The 23,846-nt window shown below is 42.5% G+C and overlaps 1 protein-coding gene across 2 annotated transcripts in view; it reads left to right on the top strand.

The window, feature by feature from the left end:
- The window catches only part of Slc26a4 (solute carrier family 26 member 4), a 40,452-nt gene that overhangs the window by 4,540 nt on the left and 12,066 nt on the right, over window positions 1-23,846 (top strand). For both annotated transcript variants that reach the window (XM_021179492.3, XM_029484950.2), the window contains exons 4-15: window positions 5,373-5,483; window positions 7,348-7,532; window positions 8,264-8,428; window positions 10,745-10,897; window positions 11,016-11,098; window positions 14,633-14,780; window positions 15,991-16,104; window positions 19,372-19,449; window positions 19,579-19,674; window positions 19,928-20,034; window positions 22,088-22,157; window positions 23,629-23,721. In XM_021179492.3, coding sequence (XP_021035151.1) covers window positions 5,373-5,483; window positions 7,348-7,532; window positions 8,264-8,428; window positions 10,745-10,897; window positions 11,016-11,098; window positions 14,633-14,780; window positions 15,991-16,104; window positions 19,372-19,449; window positions 19,579-19,674; window positions 19,928-20,034; window positions 22,088-22,157; window positions 23,629-23,721 — 1,403 coding nt within the window. The remainder of the gene's footprint in view (window positions 1-5,372; window positions 5,484-7,347; window positions 7,533-8,263; window positions 8,429-10,744; window positions 10,898-11,015; window positions 11,099-14,632; window positions 14,781-15,990; window positions 16,105-19,371; window positions 19,450-19,578; window positions 19,675-19,927; window positions 20,035-22,087; window positions 22,158-23,628; window positions 23,722-23,846) is intronic.

The raw sequence follows: 23,846 nt of genomic DNA, 5'->3' as shown, positions 1-23,846 counted from the left end.
TTCTAACCAGTTACCAAAAAAAAAAAAAAAAAAAAAAAAAAAAGCAGCAGAATTTGGTTCGTGACTTTGTGATTTACAACTGGTTATGGTGAAAACTGGGCCAGACCCCCGATTTTCCTGCTTTTTTGACAGTTGCTCAAGAAAGAGAGCCTTTGGTGTGGTAAAGGCTCTCCTGCCCATTCTGGACTGGCTCCCAAAATACTGAGTCAAGGAATGGCTACTTAGTGACATCATCTCTGGAGTTAGCTGGTAAAATAGCGGCACCCTGGGGTTCCTGAGAACAGGAGCTATCTCCATACCATGACTATTTAAGATCTGTCTGGCACAGAGACCAGCACAGAATAGATAGCTCAATCAATATTTAATAACAAGGACTGAATTTCATGTATTCATTCCTGATATTAAATCGTTTTTATGCACGAGAAAAATGTTTTTTTTTTAGGACCCCGGGGCATTCTCAGTTGTCATAGACAAATGTGTTATAAAGATCTACTTTACCATTGGGGACTGGAGCTTAGTGGTAGAATGCTTGCCTGCCATGCATGGGATCCTAGATTTAACCCCCAGTTGGAGGAAAAGAAATAAATTTTGCTTAATATGCATCAGATACATTTCATTTCATTCTTATATAAACTCTCCTAAGATAGGGATCATCATTACAGTCCCTTTAACAAACGAGAAATTCTTGCCCTGGATCTTCTAGTGGGTGAGTAGTAGCTTTGGGATTCATTGATTCATAACTTGTACATTGTAGTTCCTCTTCCCACCCCCGCAACCCCTGATTTTGGTTTCTTGAGACAGGGTTTCCCTGTGTATCCCTGGCTGTCCTGGAACTAGCTTTGTAGATCCTCCTGCCTCTGCCTCCTGAGTGCTGAGATTAAAGGCTTGAGCCACCACTTTGTCCCTCACTTTATAGGTAACCTGTTTTTCAGAAATAAAGCTACAAGGTTATCTTTGCTAGGTAAGTATCTGGGAGGTTAGTCTGGCTCTCTCACATACACACACACACTTATCACTCATGCACATAATAAACTTTTATGGCCCAGTTCTGTACGACAGGTCTTGAGCTATCACTAACAGGCACAGACCTTGTGGAGCCCAAGTACAGTGGAAGATGTGGGGCTGCAGTATGATGGGAATTAAGTTGGGAAGAGAGGTCTATTTTAGATGCTAGGATTACAGAAGGCCTAACCCAAGAGGAGAGATTTAGATATAGCCCAAGGGATGAGATAGAGAAAGAAAACCACCAGGTCAAGATGCAAAGGCCCTGAGGATAAGCAGGGAGGTGCAGAAGAATTCTGATGTGGTGGATTACATGTGTGAGATCTGAGATAAAACCAGGCAAGACCTGGGTTTGAGTGAAGCAAGGAGACACTCTCAGGGGTCTGATTACATAATGTCCCCAAAGCGGCTCACTGCTTCAGCCCTGGGGATAGGGGCTCACCTTGAGCTGGATCTACCAGGGCTTAGAGAGTGCTGCAAGCTATGACATATATATTCTGCAGCAACAATCCCCATCAAGTACTGGTAAGTACAGATGAAACTCAGGAGGCTCTGAGATGTTGGTTTAAGCAAAACGGGGAGATGACTGTCAGTTGTTAAAATGACAAAGACTGGCTGCGGAGCAAGTGTAGGGCAGAGAATGAAGACATCCCTTGGGACATGCTAGGTTGAGATTCTGTGAGATAGCAATTGCTTGTTCCAGAGAGAAAGAAAGAAAGAAAGAAAGAAAGAAAGAAAGAAAGAAAGAAAGAAAGAAAGAAAGGAAGGAAGGAAGGAAGGAAGGAAGGAAGGAAGGAACTGAAGCTGACATTAGAGTAAAGTCAGAGAAGAGGTCTGGGATAGACAAGAGAAAAACCTCAGGAAAGGACTATATGGAACTGGTTAAAGGTCCAGAACTGGGCGTGGTGGTACTCACTCTAAGCATACAGTACAAGAGGCAGGATGACTACAGCTGCAGGTCAAGCTACTCTATGTAGCACAACTCTTGACTCAAAAATACAAGGGCTTGGGATGTAGCTCAGTGACAGACGCAGTACCACATAGTAATAAAAACATATAACAACAGGAAAGAACTGGTATGCCTGCTGTTGCCAGGGAGAATGGGAAAGAGAAGGCTGACAGGAAAGAAGAAAGGGCAATGAAGAACTTGAGGGAGTTTGCCTCACAAAAGGAAGGGAAAAAAAAGATAACCAGAGGAATGTGGGATCAGAAGCCTGGCCAGAAGGGTTGGGGCAGGGGCAGGGAAACACTGAAGAGCTGGTAACTGGAGACAACTGTGAGGGCACATACTGCCTTTAAGAGGTTTCACTTTGAATTGGAAAAACACACAAGATGAATGTGGCAGGCAGGCAGGCAGGCAGGAAGGGAAGAAGGAAGGAAGGAAGGAAGGGAAGGGAAGGGAAGGGAAGGGAAGGGAAGGGAAGGGAAGGGAAGGGAAGGGAAGGGAAGGGAAGGGAAGGGAAGGGAAGGGAAGGGAAGGGAAGGGAAGGGAAGGAGGGAGGAAGGAAGAAGACTTTGCTTGTTTGTTTGTTTGTTTGTTTGTTTGATGCAGGAGCTACTAGAGCATATTACTGAGCTGTCAAGAGTAGCCTGGCAGATGAGATCCATTTAAGGGGTGGCAGAGGGACTTTAGGAAGGGAAGTCTCAAGAATGTGGAGGAGCTCTGTGATAGAGTAGAGAGAGAGAAAGGGCACACTTGCTGCAGAACTACAACTGGCTAGCCAGGCAGAGCACAGTGCCTGCCTGGGGCTGGGGATCAGGGATTTTTTGAGCACTTGTTAGAAGTTGGTGTAACGTCTAAATTGTATGCTCGCTTGAAGGTTGTTCTGGAGCACATGATGGTTTGGGGGAAGGTTTTCCAGGTAGAGGAAGGAGATGGGGAGGAGACAAGGGAACATTTGTGAATGGACTGAGCTGACGACCCAGAATGGGAGTGAGGGCAGATGGTACCGTGGTGTGGGCAGAGTAGTTGGTTCATAGTAGAAGTCTTATGAAGATAAAGAGATGCCCCAGAAGGACTCAGAGAGGATAGGCCCGGGGACTAGGGGTGGGGTTCCAGGCCTATAGCTGCAGCGATGCCAGACTTGATGATTTGCTTACCAGCTGGGCCCTGAAAATGCTGGGAGAGGCATCTGAGTTTTGCCCAGGGTAGTGGGGACTTTTGATTTCTAATATTAAAAAGTATCCTAGCCAGGTGGTGGTGACACGTGCCTCTAATCCCGGCACTTAGAAGGCAAAGGCAGGTGAATCTCTGAGTTCCAGGACAGCCAGGGCTACACAGAGAAACCCTGTCTGTCCTATGACAAAACAAAACAAAAGCAAACAATAACAACAAAAATCCTATTAATCCACAAAAGCCCCACAAGCCCTTTTGTTGGTATCTTTACTCATAGCCACGGGGAGTTTCCTGTCTAGTTTTATCTTTGACATTTATTGATCTACTTAATACACAAAGGACTTTGTTTCTCATGGTTTTTGAAGCTAAGAAGTCTAGATTCCTGGCCTGTCATGCTGACTCTTTACATGGTGGAAGGCCTTTCCTTTCAGATGGTTTCAATTTAGCGTACAGTCAGCCATCCTATCCAGTCTGTGCGCCAGCATGAAGTTCACACTTTCAATCAATAGTCTGTTTCTTTAGAGACTGTATTATTTCAAAAATGTTGCACCAAGTTCCTTTGCAATAAACATAACCAGTTGTGCACAAATAAAAGTTACCCCTAAATAGATACTGTGTATGAAAACTGAAAATATCCCTGTGTTCCAGGCATATTAAGAAGTGTAGGGGGAGGGGCAGAGAGGAAGAATGAAGACAAGATACAGCACCTTGTTCAGGGAACTCTTCCTCTGAGAACTTGAAAAGTGTCATAGGAAGCAGGTAGTGTAGTCTGGGCTTTCTTCCTCTCTGCTCCCTTTCTGGTCTTTTCTGTGTAGATCTGCCCTCTTTCTGTTCTGCATTCCGGGACAGCTTATTATTCTTACTTCCTTTTAGTAGCTAGAGTATTAAAGAAGTGGCTTGGGGAGACAGCTGAGCAGTGAAGAGCACTTGCTGCCCACGCATGAAGATCTGAGTTCAAATTCCCAGTGTCCATGTAAAAAGCAGAGTCTGTGGTCATTTGCTTTTAACACCAGCACTGTGAAGGAGCAGAGACAGGAAGACTGCAGAGACCTGATGACTGCCAGCCTAGCCAGGTTCACTGAGAGATGATGTCATAAGGGCATGAAATAGAGACCTACAGAGCAGGACTCCTGATGCCTTCCTTAGCCTCTAGTGTCCTGGAGACATGTGTGCATACATCACACATGTATACCACACAGCCATACACGCAGACAAGTTTTTCAAAAAATAGATGGTCAATAATACGAGTACCTGAGACACACATTGTAGAGAGAACTCTCTAAAGTTCTCTCAGCTTCACGTACACGCTGGGGCACACACACCTACTTCCCCACCACTTCCACAACGCAATCACATGTGCACACACAATAAATTAAAACATAACAGCTTTTTAAAGTTTTACTTTACATTTACTTATGTTAGGGAAAAGTGTTTCTAAATTACTTCAGTTCCCTTCCTTTGAATTTCATGTTGCCCTGCTTCCCCCAAATCTCTCTACAACGTAGAATTACCATGTTTAAAGTATAATTTAGCTAACTGTTTCTTTATTAGAAGAAAATAATTACAAATGGTTCTTTATTAATGACTCGAGTCAAAGGTCTGTCTTTTCACTCCTGAAGTGTGAAATAGAGAAATAATGCATGTTGTCTGCGGGAATATTTAAGGGAAAGAAATGTGTTATTCTCCTTTTCCAACTCCCATGCCCACTGAAATGCTGTTTTTTCCATAGCCTGAGACTCATGGTCCAGAGAATTCCTGGCATCACCCACTAGTGGGTCAGCCTCCCTCATCAGGGTAGAGTTGTCTTGCTTTTTATCTAACATCTGTTGTTCAGTGAGGAAGGAGAAAGTGTAATGATGTCTATGTTCTTTAGAGCATAGAGGGGTGGGGATTCAAACAGAACTACCCACGTAAGCTGGTCTGGGCTTTTATACTGGGCTAACCAAATTCTATAAGAAATGATTTGATTATTTTCCAACTGATATCACCAGCTAGTGACTGAATTACTGAGCAGTGGAGTCAGTTCATTTGAGCAGGGAATGGGTGTAGAGACACCCACCATCCCTGCCGAGTCAGAGTCCGTATCCTAGCATAGCCAAGGCCTGTATGCAAAATAAGAAGAGCACTCAGGACAGGCTGATGTTTTGAATCCATAAACTGAGTATGTCTCTGGGAAAGCCTTGCTTGTGTACTACAAACATACTGTAACTTTTTTTTCTGTTTGTGACTTTTATTGTATTGGTTGTACCTTTAGGGATGGCTTACGCTCTGCTGGCAGCAGTACCTGTTCAATTTGGTCTCTACTCTGCCTTTTTCCCTATCCTGACGTATTTTGTGTTCGGAACATCAAGACACATCTCAGTTGGTAATTACAAGCATATTTTACAGCTGTTCTTGATTCGTAAATTGTTTCTGCTGTGTTATGTATGCAATGCCGCCAGACCTTTGTCAATGAGTTCAGAGGAACCAAACTCAGTGCCTTGCCCACTTTCTCTATTAATTGGCAATATTAGCTACATATGGGACTGTGCTTTAATGAAGATGAAATTGAAAGGCTGAAAATTCAAACATACTTTTGAATTTTATCACAGTTCAAAAAATTTTAAATGTAATAAAAAATTGATTCTATTCAAAAGCGTTCTCCAACATATTGACAGAGGGAATAATCTTTACAGGATCTAAATGCACTAGGTTAATTTTGTACTTAGTGCATTATTATGTTCACTAAATACTGATTTGTTATTTCATTAGAGAACATTCTTATTTCAATAAGATAATATTTGAAGGCTAGCAAAATCCTGCAAGACAAATTAGAAAAAAATAAAAGATTCATGTGCCTTCTTGGTGTGGTCACAGTGGATTTTCCTTTCATCCCTAACATTCAAAGTGGGTTTTTTTTTTTATTCCTGGACCATTGCAGAAAATAAATGTTTTGATATGATTCTACACGACTTTGACATCAGCAATGAAGACAAATTTGCTGCTGTATCTGTGAACTGGTGAGGCGTGGTGCCTGGATAACCTTCTTCAGGCAAATGTAGTCATGCCCTCTAATCTATCACAAGTCCTTGTGCATGGCTGCATCTCTCATGGTACTTAGCCTCTGACTTGTCTGCAGAGGCAGGTCAGGAGAGACTTATTGACGGAATCAACTTCCTCTCTTTGGAGAACCAAAGAGACAAGTGTGTTTGCCTCTGATATTCTCTGTGTTTAGATCTTTATGAGGGCTCTCAACCATAAAGCCTTTTATAATCAAAGGGTAGGATCATCATCATCACCATCACCACCATCATCACCATGGGGAGAAAATGTAGGTAGTAAATAAAATAAATAAGAACTTAAAAAAAAATAAGATTGTGGCTGGAGAGATGGCTCAGCACTTATGTGCACTGTGCTCTTTCAGAGGTCCTGAGTTCAATTTCCAGCAACCACTTGGTGGCTCACAACCATCTGTAATGGGATCTGATGCCCTCTTCTGTCATGCAGATGTACATGCAGATAGAACACTCAGTTATACATAAATAAATAATCTTTTTTAAAAAACAGGATTTTAGAGCCGGGTGTGGTGGCGCACGCCTTTAATCCCAGCACTTGCGAGGCAGAGGCAGGAGGATTTCTGAGTTCAAGTCCAGCCTGGTCTACAAAGTGAGTTCTAGGACAGACAGGGCTATACAGAGAAACCCTGTCTCAAAAAAAACAAACAAACAAAAGACAAAAACAACAACAACAAAAAACCAAAAAACAGGATTTTATTAACTGGCATGTGATTTAAAAAAAATATGTCTTTCAATCCTTTGTCAGTTTGGACACTGTGATATTGATGGAGGTACGTGTGTACAGAGATCAGGATTTTGGACACTCTAAGAGATGAGATCATGGTGGCTAAATATTGAATTTGAACAAGTAAGGATTCAGTTTGCATGTGTCTCTGCCAGGAAACCTTTCCTGAGAACTCCCACGCCTGTGCCATGGGATCCTACGTGCGAGGCGGTAGCACCTTGCCACACACTCACAAAGCACGTGAAACATTGCCTGAGTATCACCCATTTCCACATCACTCTTGTCCTCTCTGAGTCAGGGATGCCTTGAGACATCTGCTTCTCAGCCTCTTTAAACAGTATTTCTTAGTTACAGCTAACTATCTCATGCTTTTCTAATTGTACACAGACGTGTTGAGTCTAAATGTCTGTGATTCCGTACTGCTGAGTTGACAGAGCCTTTTTCCCCAGGCCCTTTCCCCGTGGTCAGTTTAATGGTGGGATCTGTTGTTCTGAGCATGGCTCCAGATGACCACTTTCTTGTGCCCAGCGGTAACGGAAGTGCATTGAACTCGACCACGTTAGACACTGGAACCAGAGATGCGGCACGAGTGTTGCTTGCAAGCACACTCACTCTTCTAGTTGGAATCATACAGGTAGTAGATGGGTGTGATTCTTATTGAAATAATTAGCTTTAAAATATGGAGACTTAAAGATGCATGTAAAACAATCTACCTGAAATATATATATATATTTTTCAGGTAGAAATATATATATATATATATTTCAGGTGTATATATATATATATATATATATATATGTATATATATATCACATATATATATATTTCAGGTGTATATATATATATATGTGTGTGTGTGTATATATATATATATATATATATATATATCGATCGAAATAACATTGTTTTATGTCAGATGCTAAAATGGATTTGAAAATCTTAAAAACTTACAAGAACAAACTAAAACCAGAATCACTTGTCACCAAAGTCAGAGAAAGGAAGCAAACGGAAACAAGGAATTTATCTGAAGGTGGGCATTGAACGGGTGCAGGAGACATGAATGAAAAAGTGTTCAAATGAGCTCAGCCAGGTGGCCTGGAAGTCATGGAAAGAAACAACATGATTTTTGCTTTTCACAGTACATAGATGGAAATACTTGAATTTTATGTTGCATGAGGATTTTGAGTTCTAAAGCGGTAGATGGGAGGGAGAGGCCGGAAATTCTCTCTTGTTTCTTACAAGTGATTTTGTCCCCCAGGCAGCCTACCAATGTTTTCACTTTTACAAAGCTTAACTTGTTACTATTTCCAGAGTTGGCCCTTCTCTCAGGCAAACATGTAACTTTTTCCTCTCTTCTTCCCCTAGCTGGTGTTTGGAGGTTTGCAGATTGGATTCATAGTGAGGTACTTGGCAGACCCCTTGGTTGGTGGATTCACAACCGCTGCAGCCTTCCAAGTATTGGTCTCACAGCTAAAGATCGTGCTCAATGTTTCAACCAAAAACTACAATGGCATCCTCTCCATTATCTACGTAAGTGCTGTGTATCACTCCAGAAACATCATGCTTCCCTCGTTCTCCATCTTGAACCTGGAGAATCTGTTTTTTGTACGCTCAGCCACGGAGACACACTTCTCTGAGGGACTCAAGCAGGATGACTGACATTTTGCAAACCATTTTTCAACTTTGCTACTTACTAGTCTTAGGAACAAACCACCATGCCTCAGTTTCCTTCTCTGCAGCATAGGATTGCCAGTAGCATCTACATTACTGGATTGTCAGAAGAGAGTAGTTGGATAGGGGGATGGCATGAAGCAAGTTCCAGAAAAGTTATTATTATAAAATTATTACTTCAAGCCTTTCTAGTTCATTCTTGCTTTTCAAATGAAACTATTGGAGATGTGTCTCTCAAGCTCTTCCTAATTATGAACATCCATAAAATGTATAATGCAAATGTCTCAGCAATTATACATGAAAAGGAACTTTAGTTTCAAAGCTGATTCAGTGTGCAAAAGAGATGCAAAAGAAGAATCTAGATCATCCAAAGTGGATTTAAAGTTCTTAGATCTAAGTATATACTCTAAATAAAGTATGTTACCGATGCCTGGGACATGGTGATAATAGTAACATGATGTCACTCTGGCTTGAGGGAATGAAGTCATGCAAAAGTGTATTAAAAAAAAAAAAAACAGGAGCTGGGGAAGTAGCCCAGTTGGTAGAGTGCTTGCAAAACACACATGAGGCCCTAGGCCAATTCCATCATGGAATGCATGTCAGAGATCACTTGAGAGGTGAAGGCAGAAAGATCAGAAGTTCTGGGTTATCTCTGTCTACATAGTTTGAAGCCAGTTTGAGCTAAAAGATAAAAAAGATTAGCATCTGAAAACAATATACAGCCATACACACATATAAAAGGGTGGGGTTGCCAGAAATGTTCCCCATTTCAGTTCCCTAGTCCAACATTGCTTCATCAAGGACTCCATCTTTCAGCAAATGTTACCAAGCACTCACTGCAAGACAGGTATGAGGCTAGCAGTTAGAGTAGACGAGGCGTAGCACTGTGGCTAAAGGTCATAGTACTTGAACATCAACCGACTGGAGTTAGAATCTTGGTTCCACCACTTTCTGCTTGTGTGGCCTTGAATATGTTAAAATTAATTCCCAGGGACTTGCGAGATGGCTCAGCAGTTAAGAGCACTTGTTATTGCAGAGACCTGGGTTTGTTTCCAGCTCCTACACGGTGGTTCCCAAACATTTGTAACTCTACTTTTAAGGAGTGCCTCCTCGAGACACAAGACAGACCGCAACAGAGCAAAGGTGCTAGTTTTCTGCCCAGGATTCTCCCATACTGGTTCCTTTGAGGAAAACTCTGATGTCTGAGAGACCTCGAGTTTACAACAAAATGAGTTTTCCTTGAGCTTGTTAATCTGCCCACGTGGAGAAAATAGCTTTGAGTGTTAAGCTAATTTCTAAACAGTATATACTTGACCTATGTACCCATCCTGTGGTTTTAATTTGCCATAAAGAATTGATCAGTGCCATCTGGATTTCCATATGGAACCATTTTTGGAGGTTTTTATTGTTATTTCCTATATCATTCAGGTTGGGGAAAGAACATTACTTAGGATGCTGCCTGGGAATAAAGAAAAGCTATTGGACTTCTTGGCTTGTCAGACTTTGGCATCATTAACACACCCATATACAAAACCCCACAAAATGGCACCTATAAACCTCCTTAGGATATATATATTGTTTATAAGTAAAAGATAGCAGTCCATAGTTTTCCATTGAAAAATTCTCCATTTATCCTAAAATATAGATAAGTAAACACAAAAATGTAAAAGCCACCTGTTGGTTCCCTTCTCCAAGTCAGTAACTTTGTGTGTGTTTGAGAAATTTCATGGACTTGGTGCTCCTGTATTACTCAATACATTTTTATGATCTTAAAAATAGCTATATATTATTTATTTATGCATGTATTTTAGAAAATAAATAGTTCTTTTATTAGCCAACACATTTTAATAAGTCTTAGATATCTTTATTTGTGTGTGTATGTATGTGTGCACATGTATGTTTTCATGTGTGCTACAGCAAAGATGTGGAGGTCAGAGAGCAATTTTCAGCAGTTAGTTCTCTCTCTCAGTCGCATGGGTCTGAGGATGGAACACAAAACATCATCAAGTTAAGGCAATGAGAGCCTTAACCCACTGAGACATCTTACCAGGACAATTTTTAAGATTTTTCCTTTTTTTAAGTCTCACATGTGCTGTTTGATGTGATATGACTTTTTCTGTGGGAGAATTGTGTTTATGTGGGTATCTATATAGCATATCTATTTTCTCTTTACAGACACTAATTGAGATTTTTCAAAATATCGGTGACACCAATATTGCCGATTTCATCGCTGGGCTGCTGACCATCATCGTCTGTATGGCTGTTAAGGAACTAAATGATCGATTTAAACACAGAATCCCGGTGCCCATTCCTATAGAAGTGATTGTGGTAAGTAGAATACGTGGTTAGAAAATCCAGCGCTAAGTAGGGTGACAAGCAAGGAACTGTTAAAGCCAGTGGAGTCGGGTTTTTTTTTTTCCAATTTTTTCCTCTTCTTTTATTTCAGACAATAATTGCCACTGCCATTTCCTATGGGGCCAACTTGGAAAAGAACTACAATGCTGGCATTGTTAAGTCCATCCCAAGTGGGTGAGTGTGGCCTTCCTTCCAGATGGCACTAATAAGCTAGGGCCGCACTTTGTTTAAATGGAGCTTTTATTACTGGTTTTGCTTTACTATTTATTGATAGTTTTTCTTGCATGTGATTTTGGGGAAATGTCATGTGCACTATGCATCAGACAAACAGCGCATGTGGAGACCAAGTTCAGGCCATTTATGAAAGCAGACTCTGTATGCTCCATTGTCTTAAAGTGAGGCAGGACATGTGCATTTAGTGCCAGACTACTGATTAAAACACACATATATAATTACAATGTAATATGAACTTATCCACAATTTGCATTGATTGCATTATGTGTAGTTTGTTTCTAGGATGTCTGACTTAAGCTCTCTACTATGTAGTCAACCACAGACAAAAATGCTATCTTTCATACCTATAAATACGTTGCTTTATTTTCAGATAGATAGATAGATAGATAGATTGTGAATTAGGAGAGGAAAGGGCGGAGGTCCTTTACCCATCTCTGTCACTGTCAACTTGTATGGCCCTGGGAAAGTTCTTCTGTAAGACAATGGTTTTACACAGCTGAGGCCCTAACTGAAGCCTGTGAACTGCCTCTGAGAGTGCTCATAAAAATGCAGAGTAGATGAGGTGGCTCACACGGCAGTCAAGAGGAAGCCTACGTGTCTACCACATGTGTAATATTAATTACAGAGTTCATCAGTAGACTTGGGGTCAGTCAATATAAGCAATAGTCCCTTCTCCTCGCAGTTAATGGAAGGCCCCAAACTGTCCTAGCCTTTCTGTCCTCGTAATGGAAACTGCTGGTGTTCCCACAGCTCTGTCCTCCTCTCTACTCTTTCTTGGTTAAAAAACACAACCTGCCCACAGAAGCAAGATGCACACAGACTGTTGTGAGCTGCCTGATGTGGGTACTGGGAATCAAACTTTGGCCATCCAGAAAACCAGCAAGCACTCTGAACCTCTGAGCCATCTCTCCAGTTTCAATATATACCGTACTCTCTTGATGATTGTCAATTAATGCTTAGTTTTAGCATCTCATCTAAAAGAGCCATCTTCCTATATATATTTTCCTTAATCACTGCAATGTGGTTTTTTTGTTCACATTAATTGCACAAGTCATTTACTATAGATTGATTATCCCTTCTTCAGGGAAATGTGATTGGTCTGATGTTTTATTCTGCAGACATCATATAAATCATTATGGCTTTCTCAAAAATGTAAATAGAAAAATTGATGTCATTCAAGTAGGTAGAAATATTTCTTTTGTTTAAAATATATGTGGCTAATTATCTAACATGGTTAATAAAGACTAGAAAGAAGTCTAAAAAACAAAAAACAAAACAAACAAACAAAAAAAACCCAAAACCCCAACCTATCATTGTCTAGTTAGTGTGTTAGTGTTCCAGAGAGATTCACACAAACCTTCCCTCCCCCACCAGTCATAGCCTGCCTCTCTCCTGATGCAGCTGGGTCTCCATCCCTAGTTTCTCATTCATTTCAACAAATAACGTCTCTTCCACCCTAGATCTCCATGGTGCATGTGTGTGTGTGTGTGTGAGCATGCATGAGTGCACACACACATGTGCATGCTTTTGTGCTCTGAATTTCACTCCCTTCACTCCCTAGACAAAGAAGTTAAAAATCCAATTAGCGTGTTTGTCACATAACGGAAAGTACTCAGTTTCTGTTATAAGTATGGAAAGGCTGGAACAATTTAGGGCCATCCATTAATTGAAAGGAGAAACTACTGCTTATATCGATTGACCCCAAGAATCCCTCTTTATGTGTTATTTGGCCCAATGGGGACTGCTGCACCTCATCCTTGTGTCTCTAGGATGTGTGCTCCTGAGCCTCTTTCCCTTCATTGGGTTGGACCGGGTGGGCTAGGGCTAGCAGGCCCATGGGGTGATCATGCAGTTTAGAAAGTGTTATGTCAGGTCATAAAAGATATTCTTAATTCAGTCATTAGACAATGTCTAGACAGAGCTTCTACTAATTGACTTTGGACAAATAGTTGATACCATTGAAGTCCAGTGAGAAGTTACAAGTAGTGATGGGAAGGTTTTGGGCTTAGGTTCTTTTGGCCTAGGTTGAGCACCACTAGTATCAAGGAACTGACTAGTTACACAATAATATCTTATTGAATTTCATGGGAAGAGGGCACAGTCCCCTGTGATAGCCAATGAAAGAGATTTGGTAGATTTAAACAACATGCCTCAAATCATCAAGTCACTGAATGACTGAAATCCTTTGATTTCATACTTACAATTTTTAACTCCAACAATTGAGGACTGGGTAATATTTAGAGAACACTACAGTCATGGAGGCAGGAGTGTCATGCGCTTTGATAGAGCCCGGGTTATCTGAAATAGACTTGACTGGATTTTGGAAGCATCCTATAAAGTGAGCTATAAAATCAGCTCTACACTAGCAGGTGATAATGAGTCACTCAAGCGTGGGCTGAAGTTCCTAACATGCTGTCTACAGCTGGGGTCCATTCCAGAGCCTACACATAGGCTAGGAGGGGGAACGGGGAGAAGTCTGAAAATTAGCCCTGTGAGGAGAGGATTCACATCAGTCTAGCAGTTCATATTACCCTATCTTTCTGTCTTTAACATGGCCTCACTAAGTGTCAAGTCACTCCCTTTATTCTTTGGACTGCAGCTCTCACATAAAAAATGAGAGAGAAAGGTTCAATAGGACCCTGAGATGCTCAACAGCTCATAGCCTCTCTACAGTTTGTCTCTAAGACTCCCATTCCCACATTGTTATAAGTGACATAGGTGGGGGATTCATTTTAATGGCTGGAGACTTTTGGGATTGCACAAAATGGACATTCTATAGGTAACTATCACTCTTCCTTCAAACTTTTACATTTGGGGATGCATCTCATAATCAGAACTTTATAATGTTTAATTTTTAATAGTTTCTAGAGAAGCTCTGGTTTTGCTAGTTCGGAAACTCAGTCGCTGGGTTATTCTAGTGACTGTGCAGGGTGATTTCAGTAACATACATTTAATGTGGGCTGAGGGGTTTTCATTCTTAAATTTAAGATTTTTTAAATATCATGGACCTTTAGAATTTTTTTGCTGAGTTCTTTCAGTATTATATTTTCTTTGTCTCTTCAACAGAATTGACATCTCTTCACATAGACTAAAATTTATAATATGCCTAGAATCTCTTGTGTTGTCAAAGACCTTGAAGGTAAAATTGTGTGAGAAAAAAAAATGTTCCATGTGAAGTGACATGGTTGGAGTTGGATTAAAGAATTGACAGTGGCCGATGTACTTATGTTAGAGATACAAAAACAAAAACAAAACCCTCTCACGTAGGGGCCACTGAAAGCAGCCAGCAAGCTCTTGCTGGCTTCTGGTTAGAAAGTAGAATAGAAAAGCAGATGTTGCTATGTGTGTACTTCCTATCCTGTTTGTTTCCTTGGACTACGTCCTTCTGTGTCTACCACGTCACTGAGTGAAGAGAGTGTTTGGCAAGGTTGGGAAAAGGTGGTCACATCTTCACAACAGTTTTTCACTTACCAGGTTCTTGCCTCCTGTCCTGCCATCTGTGGGCCTGTTTTCGGACATGCTGGCTGCATCCTTTTCCATTGCTGTGGTGGCTTACGCTATTGCAGTGTCTGTAGGAAAAGTCTATGCCACCAAGCATGACTATGTCATCGATGGGAACCAGGTATGGTCACCTATCTGCTGATCTGAATTTATAAGGCTGAGAACAAGTACAGGAAACACGAGTAGGGGAGACTTGGGGTTCACCTAAGGAAAGTGTTGGTTTCTTTGACTAGCTTTTATCTCTCTTGTCCTAGCTAATTAAAGATTATTTTGAAATATGCATACCAAGTCACCTTACTTCTTAAGAAATTAGTTAAATCAACACTGTCTTGGTCAGGGTTTCGATTGCTGTGATAAAAACACGATGGCCAAAAGCAATCTGGGAAGGAAGGGGTTTATTTCAGCTTACAGCTTGTAGCCTGTCATCCAGGGAAGTCAGGGAAGGAACTCAAGGCAGGAACCTGGAGGCAGGAGCTGATGCAGAGGCCATGGACGAATGCTGCTTACTGGCTTGGTCCTCGAGACTTGCTCTGTCTGCTTTCTTTTAGCACTCAGGACCACCAGCCCAGGGATGTCACAGCTACAGTGAACTGAGCTCTCTGATTAATCATTAATTAGAAAACAAAAGAAGCCCTAAAGCTAGGCAGCAGTAGTACATGCCTCTATGCCCAGCACTCAGGAGGTAAAGACAGGTGGGTTTCTGAGTGAGTCTATAGAGTGAGTTCTAGGACAGCCAGGGCTACACAGAGAAACCCTGCCTAGAAAAAACAACCAACCAAACAAAACAATAACAACAAAACAAAAATTTAGAAAAGAAAGAAAGAAAAGAAAACAGTGCCTTTCAGGTTTGGCAATAGGCCAAATACAGTGAGGCCATTCAATTGAGGTTCCTTCTTCCAAAATGACTTTAGTTTGTGTCAAGTTTACATAGAGCTAGCTTGCACAAGCACTGATTTATGAACTACTAAGTTAATAAATGACCATGTGAGAAGCTCTCTTTCTAGCTTAATAGTTCATTTTCATGTTGCTTTTGACCCAACATAATTAGCTATTTCTTACATTGGTGCTTTATTGCTATTTTAAGTGATTATTGTGTGTATGCTCATGATGTGTGTGGGCACGTGTGCCACGGGCCATGTGTGGCGGTCAGAGGACAACTTTGTGGAGTCAGATCTCTCTTTTCACCTTTACATGGGTTCTGATACTTGAACTCGTGTCACCAGGTTTGCATGGCAAGCCCCCGTACCCACTGAGCCATCCTGCTGGACCCTCGAGGAGGGTCTGGGGAGGATTCCCTCTGCAGCATCCCTGTCACACAGTCTCTCCCTTAGGAATTCATTGCCTTTGGGATAAGCAATGTCTTCTCTGGATTTTTCTCCTGTTTTGTGGCTACCACTGCTCTGTCTCGAACGGCTGTCCAGGAGAGCACCGGGGGGAAGACGCAGGTACGTAGAGACAGAGGGATAACCCTGATAGCAGGTAACAGGAGGGGGATGGTGGCTTGGAGAAGCTTCCACAAAACTGGACACAACAGTTCTTAGCCTTCAGAGAGGGACTTGTGTTTCTTTATCTGATCCAACGTGGGCCTCATCTCTTTGACCTGCTCAACCCTTATCAAAAAAAAAAATTCTTTAATAGCAATATTTACAGGTTCCTGGAACCATGATTGCCAAATTTTTATTTGTCAGTGTTTACATGGCTGATAACTGCACACAGAACTACACTCAGAACAACAAAATAAAAGGGAGCCCTGGAGAGATGGCTTAGAGGTTAAGAGCACTGACAGCTCTTCCAGAGGTCCTGAGTTCAAATCCCAGCAACCACATGGTAGCTCATGACCATCTATAATGGGATTCGATGTCCTCTTCTAGTATGTCCAAAGATAGCAACAGTTATTCACATATGTAACAAAAATAAATAAATCTTAAAAAGGGTGGGGAACAAAAGCTGAGGATATAGTTTAGAATGCTTGCTCTGAATGTGTGAGGCCCTGAGTCCAATCTCCAGCAGAAAAATGAAGCCTTGCAATTTATATATATATATATCTAGGTCAGAAGAGAGCATGGGATCCCCTGGGACTGGAGTTATAGATATGGAGTTACAGAGCCACCATGTGGGTGCTGGGAATCAAGCCTAGGTCCTCTGGAAGAGCAACCAGTGCTCTTAACCATTGAGCCATCTCTCCAACCCAAGTTACTATACTTCCTGTTCATATTTCTAGTTTAGAGGAAATAGGTGAAGGAACCAGTACACACCATGAAGCAAAAGCAGAGGTCTGTTGCCAAGAGGAGGTGCGGTCAGAGTTCAGCCCAGGCGAGGCCTGTTGCAGGCTCGAGCTGTCAGCATCTGGAGATCCTGTAGCTTGCATTAGTGTTGGGCACTGACGGTCTCCCCAGGATGCTTGGTCCCTTGTGGGTGCAGCTGGATCCCCAGCTACTGCTGGCCATTCTCCTGCTGTTACACTTCAGGCCCAAACAAGGCCTGGGCTGGCTGCCCCATAATAATGTCATGTAAAGTGACCTCCTTGGCAAAGGGCTGGGGGATCATGGTGTTCTGGTAAGTTAATATCCTCTGCAACACACTGGCCTGCATTATATTTAGCAGGGAAGGAAGCCAGGAGGTCGGAATGAAGAAGGAAACAAGGCAGAACTGGCTTGATATTTAATTACTGGAAAGCATATTAAGTTCTAGGGTTAAAAGTCTAAGACCTTGCACTGAAATCCAGGGACCTGTGACCAGTCAAACTACTGAGTCCTCTTGTGTGGTTTCTCCTATTTTATCTAGACCCTCCACTTCAGTATGAGTGGGAATACCACTTATATCTACCTCGAGGGGGTGCTGAGAGGTCTAAACAAGACAGTGTGAAGTCCTAGCATGCACTGATGACTAAATGTTGATTATCTACACCTTGAGGGAGAAATGGCCTCTTATCATCTGTGACACACACGCTGGGTCTGGCACCTAAGGAGTATCAGACATGCAGTTGTTGAAGAACAAACAGAAGAACGAGAGCTGGTGGACTTTAACTCCTTTCTATACTGGGACTGTAGAGAGCCAAACCTTCCTCCCTGTTCTTTCTCTCACTGCTACCCTGACTTCTGCTGGCTCAGGAAAAAAAAAAAGTGATTCTTAATACAAATTACTTTATAGCTCTAATTACCTTCTCACTTAACAATAATTCACTTGCCAGGAACGGAGTCTTCTCAAAGATAGTTAGGTCTATGCTTTCCCACAAACCAGCGTTATACAGTAAAGTCAAGTAATTAATCCCTTAAAGGTTTTGATAGTGTGATCAAAATCAGCTTTGGAGTCTATAACTAGAGACTTCTACTCTATATCCTTGGTGAATGGATGGCCACTCTCCTGCCCTGGGTTGTGCAGGTAGTTGTCCCCTTCTCCAAATGTACCTCTTACCAACTCATAAAGTCCCTCAACCTTAGCAAGAATGCAAGTGACTCAGTAAATACCGATCAAGTAACTGGAGGAGATAGAAGACATGAAGGGAGGAGGGGGAGGGGAAGAAGGGAGGAGGAGGAGGGGGAGAGGGAGGAGGGCAAAGGGAAAGAAGGGAGGAGGGGGAGGGGAAGAAGGGAGGAGAATATTACCTTTTTTAGACAGAAGAGGAAATTATTCACAATGGTGCTGGGAACCTGGGCCATGGACCCAGAAGATCATAGATAGGAAGAGGAAGTAGACAATGTAGAGTGATATTCTTAATATTTATAATATTCATAATATTGCCCAGGCCAACCCATACCTAAACATAAATAGCCAGTATGCCAAATGGAATGAATGTGTCCCCTGACGTCTGCTATGCCTGCTTCTTTTCGCTGGGTGCCACGCATGGGGCTGAGATTTTGCTCCATTCACCTCTCCTGTGCCTTCCTCTGACCTGTCTGCTTCTGCCTTCCCTGTCTTTTCTCCTTTGCTGCAGAGTTTCTAGTCTTCAGATCAGCCATGCCTTATGCTGTCTCAGCAGAGATCTCATTGGCCAAACCAACTGATCAGACCAGGAATAGTCCCCACCCCCCAGCCTCCCTCCCTACTCTCTATGGATCTTAGCAGAACTTTTCTTTGCCAGCGAAGGTAAAGTTTCTGAGCTTCCTTTACCCCATGATTGCTCCACTGCTGCTGCCAGTGTTTGGTTGGCACCTGTGCCTACAGTTGTTGGAGGAGACAGGAGCAGTGGTCTTGGTGTGCCGGTGTGATGCTGTGAATTTGTGATAAGATGGGTTGACTTATTTTCCCCGAGGCGTTCATGGAAGTTATGAGCTACAGGTACACCTGTTACTAGAGTAACCATTATGGCTGCTGTTTTCACAATGCAGAAGAGCCTAATATGTGTTATAAGGATTCATTCCCAAAAGTCTGACAGCCATCTCTGTTATTGGAGGAACTGGGAGGCTCTATGCTCATGGCACAGCAAACAACCGGCAGGATGCCATAAATTGACATCAATGGGCACTAGCCACTCAAATGAAACTCAAAACAAACTAGCTTGACTTTAACAGCTTTAGCTTTCCTATTCTCTTTAATTTCTCAACAATACTGGGCATATAGTGGATATATATTGCTCTGTATTTTTTACCATGGTGTACGGGCTCATTTCTCTAAATACTGAGCAGAAAGGGAGAGATGAGGAAGGGCTCAGTGTGACCGAGTGCACTCCTGTGGTGAGCAGGGTGTGCCCGCCTCATGGAGGTGTCTTTCAGGTGGCTGGCCTCATCTCAGCTGTGATTGTGATGGTCGCCATCGTTGCCTTGGGGAAGCTTCTGGAGCCCTTGCAGAAGGTAAAACCCTGTGTCTCTGTACACCAATTTCTCTTCACCAGACTTTTATAAGAGTGATAGCAGGATATCGGAAATCAACACGTAGAAACCATAGCCTTGGATAACACAGCCTTCCCTGTCTCTGTACAGTCAGTCCTGGCGGCCGTTGTCATTGCCAACCTGAAAGGGATGTTTATGCAGGTGTGTGACGTTCCTCGTCTGTGGAAGCAGAATAAGACTGATGCTGTAAGTCACCTACCACACAACTCCCTTTAAATAAAGCGCCGTGTCTTGATGTGCCTGTCACTCACGATGGCCGTTCCCTAAATCTAGCCTGAATGTTAGTAACTCCAGAGCACACTTAGAGTAGTTTGGAGCAGGCCAAGCCTGCTTCTATGTCTTCTATGAGAAGGTCCTAGATCTCTGGGAGGATTCATTCTCAACCACTCGATGGTTATCTGATGAACTAATGTGGATCTTGTCCATTTTCCCCCTCTAGGTTATCTGGGTGTTTACATGCATAATGTCCATCATTCTGGGGCTGGACCTCGGCTTGCTAGCTGGCCTTTTATTTGCACTACTGACTGTGGTCCTGAGAGTTCAGTTGTAAGTACTAAAAAACAAAACAACCTCCCTCCCCTGAAAACACAAACAAACAAACAAAAACCCAAATACGAACTCAGGCATCTTATAGGAGGCACAGCCTGACGTTTCCTAGCCTGTTTTCATTAAATACGACACAACTTCTTTTTATAACATTATGTACTGACTGAGTGTATGAGTTACACACTGCCTTACACTGTGGCGTAGGCCCGATTAGTCTCACTCTGCAGGTGAGAAAGTTTAAGCTCAGAAAGCTTAGAGATCTTTCTTAATGCTGCTAATTACTAATTGGCAGAACTAAGTCTTAATCCCGACACAGCTCACTCCCTATCTAGCCCTTCCCTCACAGGCTCCGCTCTGCTCTCCGTTGGTTGATTGTCTTAAGATGAAGGCTAGACACACGGATCAGCCAAAGTCTGAACTTGCTTTGTTTCAATCCTGGTTAAATCAGATGAAATTAGGGGCACTGGGCAGCAGTCATAAAACTGGGCACCGGGCACAGAACAAGTTGGCTCCTCGATATATCCAATGTATTCCTATGTATTTTACTCGTTAGAGCTAGTAACTCATTACACGACTGCGACCTTTACAATGGTTATTACAGTCAGGATTCATTCCAATCCGACAGACAAGGCACATAATGCCCAATTATGTGAAGTAAACAAGATTAGTTCGTATGCTCGGTGGATGCAGCAGAGCTATGAGTCATGGTGGAAATAGACTATGAAGGCAGGCGAGGCAGGCTGAAGGCGGATTATCTGGTTGGTGACAGGTTTTGTTTTGACTTTGGTTTTAGCGGTGTGTCCTCCTGGGCTTGCAGAGCACAGCCTCTGCCCCTTTTAGTTTTTTCCGTGCCTTTTCAGATGTCTGCCCTCTTCTCTGCCTGGGCAGTGATGGAAGAAGAAACCTGGGAAACGCCAACATAGATATCTTCAGCTTAGCATGGGCTCACCTCTCCCTTGCCACCAACCAGCTCTCGGCCCACCCGCCCTCCCTCTGTTAGCATGCTGGTTTCTACTTGAAAGGCTGTGACTGGCTCCCTCAGCACAGGGTCCTGAAAGGGTTCATTAACTTCCAGAGGGCCCAGTTTGCTACAAGGAAACAATGAAGAAACTGTCTGTAGGGGACATTGCCTCTTGTGTTGAGTGTGCCTTTTAGGAGATTGTTTGAGAAGGAAGGTGGCTTTTCTTTTCTTTCTCTTTGAGAAAGACTAACTTATGATTTAACTTAAAAATGAGCTCAGCGTTGTGCCAAGAGAAAGCCTGGTGGTACAATTTAGTTGCTGGTTTGGTAACCAGGCGCCTGGCCAACAAAAAGCAGTACCATTTACAGTATTTAATTTCCAGTAATTATAACATTGATCTAGAAAGCACAATGCTGAAAGGACCCCAAACAATTAATCCTTCTCCAGGGGCTGCGTTCAGCATAGGCCACTAGTCACAGTTGGAGAGACATGGACTTTATCTGATGGCACCGGGTACAGGAAATCGGTGATCTGGTCAACAGGCAGGGGTTGCTTCAGGAAGGCTGCTGCTTTTAAAGCAGAGATTAATCTGCTCACTTGCAGACACCGTATCCATTAGCAGGTTGCCATACATCACAAGGAGGGGAAGAACCAAAGCCCCACGTGTGAAAGACAAGCTATGCGTCCTTCACCCAGTGTCTCCTCTAGCTCCTCTGGACATTATTTTATGAACTAATAAAAGAGGGATAATAGTGCTGGCTATTCAGAGTTACGGCCGGGCTTCCAGCTTTGCCATGTGAGAAAGCTTGACGCCTCTGCTATAAATTGTTATGAACTCCAAACTGCTCATTATGTCTCCCAGCCATCAGAAGAGACTCACAGTTAGTTCTTTCTTCAGTCCCACGCAAACACCAGCTGTTCATTTCAGAGTTAGATACAAGAAAATGTCATCGGCAATAAAGGCAGAGTCCAAAACACCAGAACGATGCTCTCTCTCATAGCAGTGATTTCTTTTTAACTTTTTAACTGTTGTAAAAATAAAATAAAATAAGTTAAAAGATAAAATTCCAGTGTTCATTTTTCTTCTTACAGCCCTTCATGGAATGGCCTTGGAAGTGTCCCCAGCACAGACATCTACAAAAGCATCACACATTATAAAAATGTAAGTAGCTTTGTGAGACACTTGTCCCAGGAAGGCTCGATAGCCTAGAATTCAAGGAGCCTCAGATTTCTTTTAGCATGTTAAATACAAACCAAGAGGACTTCTGTTGGGAAAGTCCATCAGCAGACTGTGAGTGTCTTGAGAACTTTGGATTCTTCATAAATCGATCACAGGATATTTACCCATGCTAGTTGAATATTATTTTAGTGTAAAAACTTATAATGAGGGGTTAAATATAGTAGGCAATTAGATTACTTGCAGATATTTAATAGAAATTATATTTGTCTGTAGTAATCCATAGTCTTTATAAAATTGCCTAATGTCTCTAATGTTTTTTTAAGGACAATTAAAAAATGTATTTACTTATTTTTCATGTGTGTTGATGTTTTTCCTGCATGTATGTCTGTTTGAGGGTGCCAGATCCCAGGAACTGGAGCTACAGTTGTGGGCCACCATGTGGGTGCTGGGAATTTTACATTCAACCTGGAATTCTACTAGCTATTACTTAGTTTATTTCCATAATCTTTCTGTAATGTTGAGCCAAGTATCATCAACAGAAAAGAGTATCATTAGCTTCCGGAGATCAAGAGGCTGTGTAAAATACGCCATGGTAACAGGACGGTGTGTCTATAGAAACACATATAAGGGGCTGGTGAGATGGCTCAGTGGGTAAGAGCACCCGACTTCTCTTCCGAAGGTCCAGAGTTCAAATCCCAGCAACCACATGGTGGCTCACAACCATCCGCAACGAGATCTGGCGCCCTCTTCTGGAGTGTCTGAAGACAGCTACAGTGTACTTACATATAATAAATAAATAAAATCTTAAAAAAAAAAAAAAAGAAACACATATAAGAATCCTGTTGCTTTTTAGAAACCAGGCTGAGATAGGCAACTGCACGGCAGAGCACCACTGCTCAGTTCTGCGGCTTAGCATGGGCTCCAGCTTCTGAGCTCTGTGTTGGCCGGACTTGACTTTCCGGCCCGGATGTTCTCACATGAAAGGGATAGACTAACCTGGCTGTAAATGCTTAGGACTAGATGACTTTACGGCGTTGTGCGATTCGCTCTTGGAGCAGCCAGCCCAGTAGGGTACAAACAAACAAAAAAACACCATACGGCAGTTTCTGAACCCCACAGATGTCTTTTGTCCATCCTCCTGCACAAAGAATTTTAGCAAAATCAAAATCATTAGTAGCGGAGGCTGGGGACCAGTCATGTTGCCTTTAGAGCCGCTTCCTTCATATGGGTGGCGGCAGCCCGTTAGCTACTGTTAATTCTGCACTCTGCTTCTGTTCTGGTTCTGTGGCCTCTGATGCTGAGCATCTTCTTACTGGGTAACACCCCATAGCTCAGAGGAGCTCTGCCCGGCTCCTCTTAGTAACCATGCCACCACAACGGGCGGGCGGGACTTGAGGTGAGGATTTGAGATGCGGATTTGTTTAACCTCGATCTCCCTCTCCTTCTATGCCAGCTTGAAGAGCCTGAAGGGGTGAAGATCCTGAGATTTTCCAGTCCCATTTTTTATGGCAATGTCGATGGTTTTAAAAAATGTGTCAATTCAACGGTAAGCATTTTATTCTACAAGTTTGACTTTTTAAACTCATTTTTGGATTTCACCTATCTCTCAGGTATCAGCCAGGAATAAGGCCTTATGCTTGGCTCTTTTTGTGGAGGGCATTAAAAACTCCG

This window comes from Mus caroli, unplaced genomic scaffold, assembly GCF_978045245.1.
Source record: "Mus caroli unplaced genomic scaffold, Mus_caroli_1 scaffold_14, whole genome shotgun sequence".
In the NCBI taxonomy this organism is placed as follows: domain Eukaryota; kingdom Metazoa; phylum Chordata; class Mammalia; order Rodentia; family Muridae; genus Mus; species Mus caroli.
The sequence above is the reverse complement of the archived record's forward strand: the minus strand, read 5'-3'. Positions and strand labels throughout refer to the sequence as shown.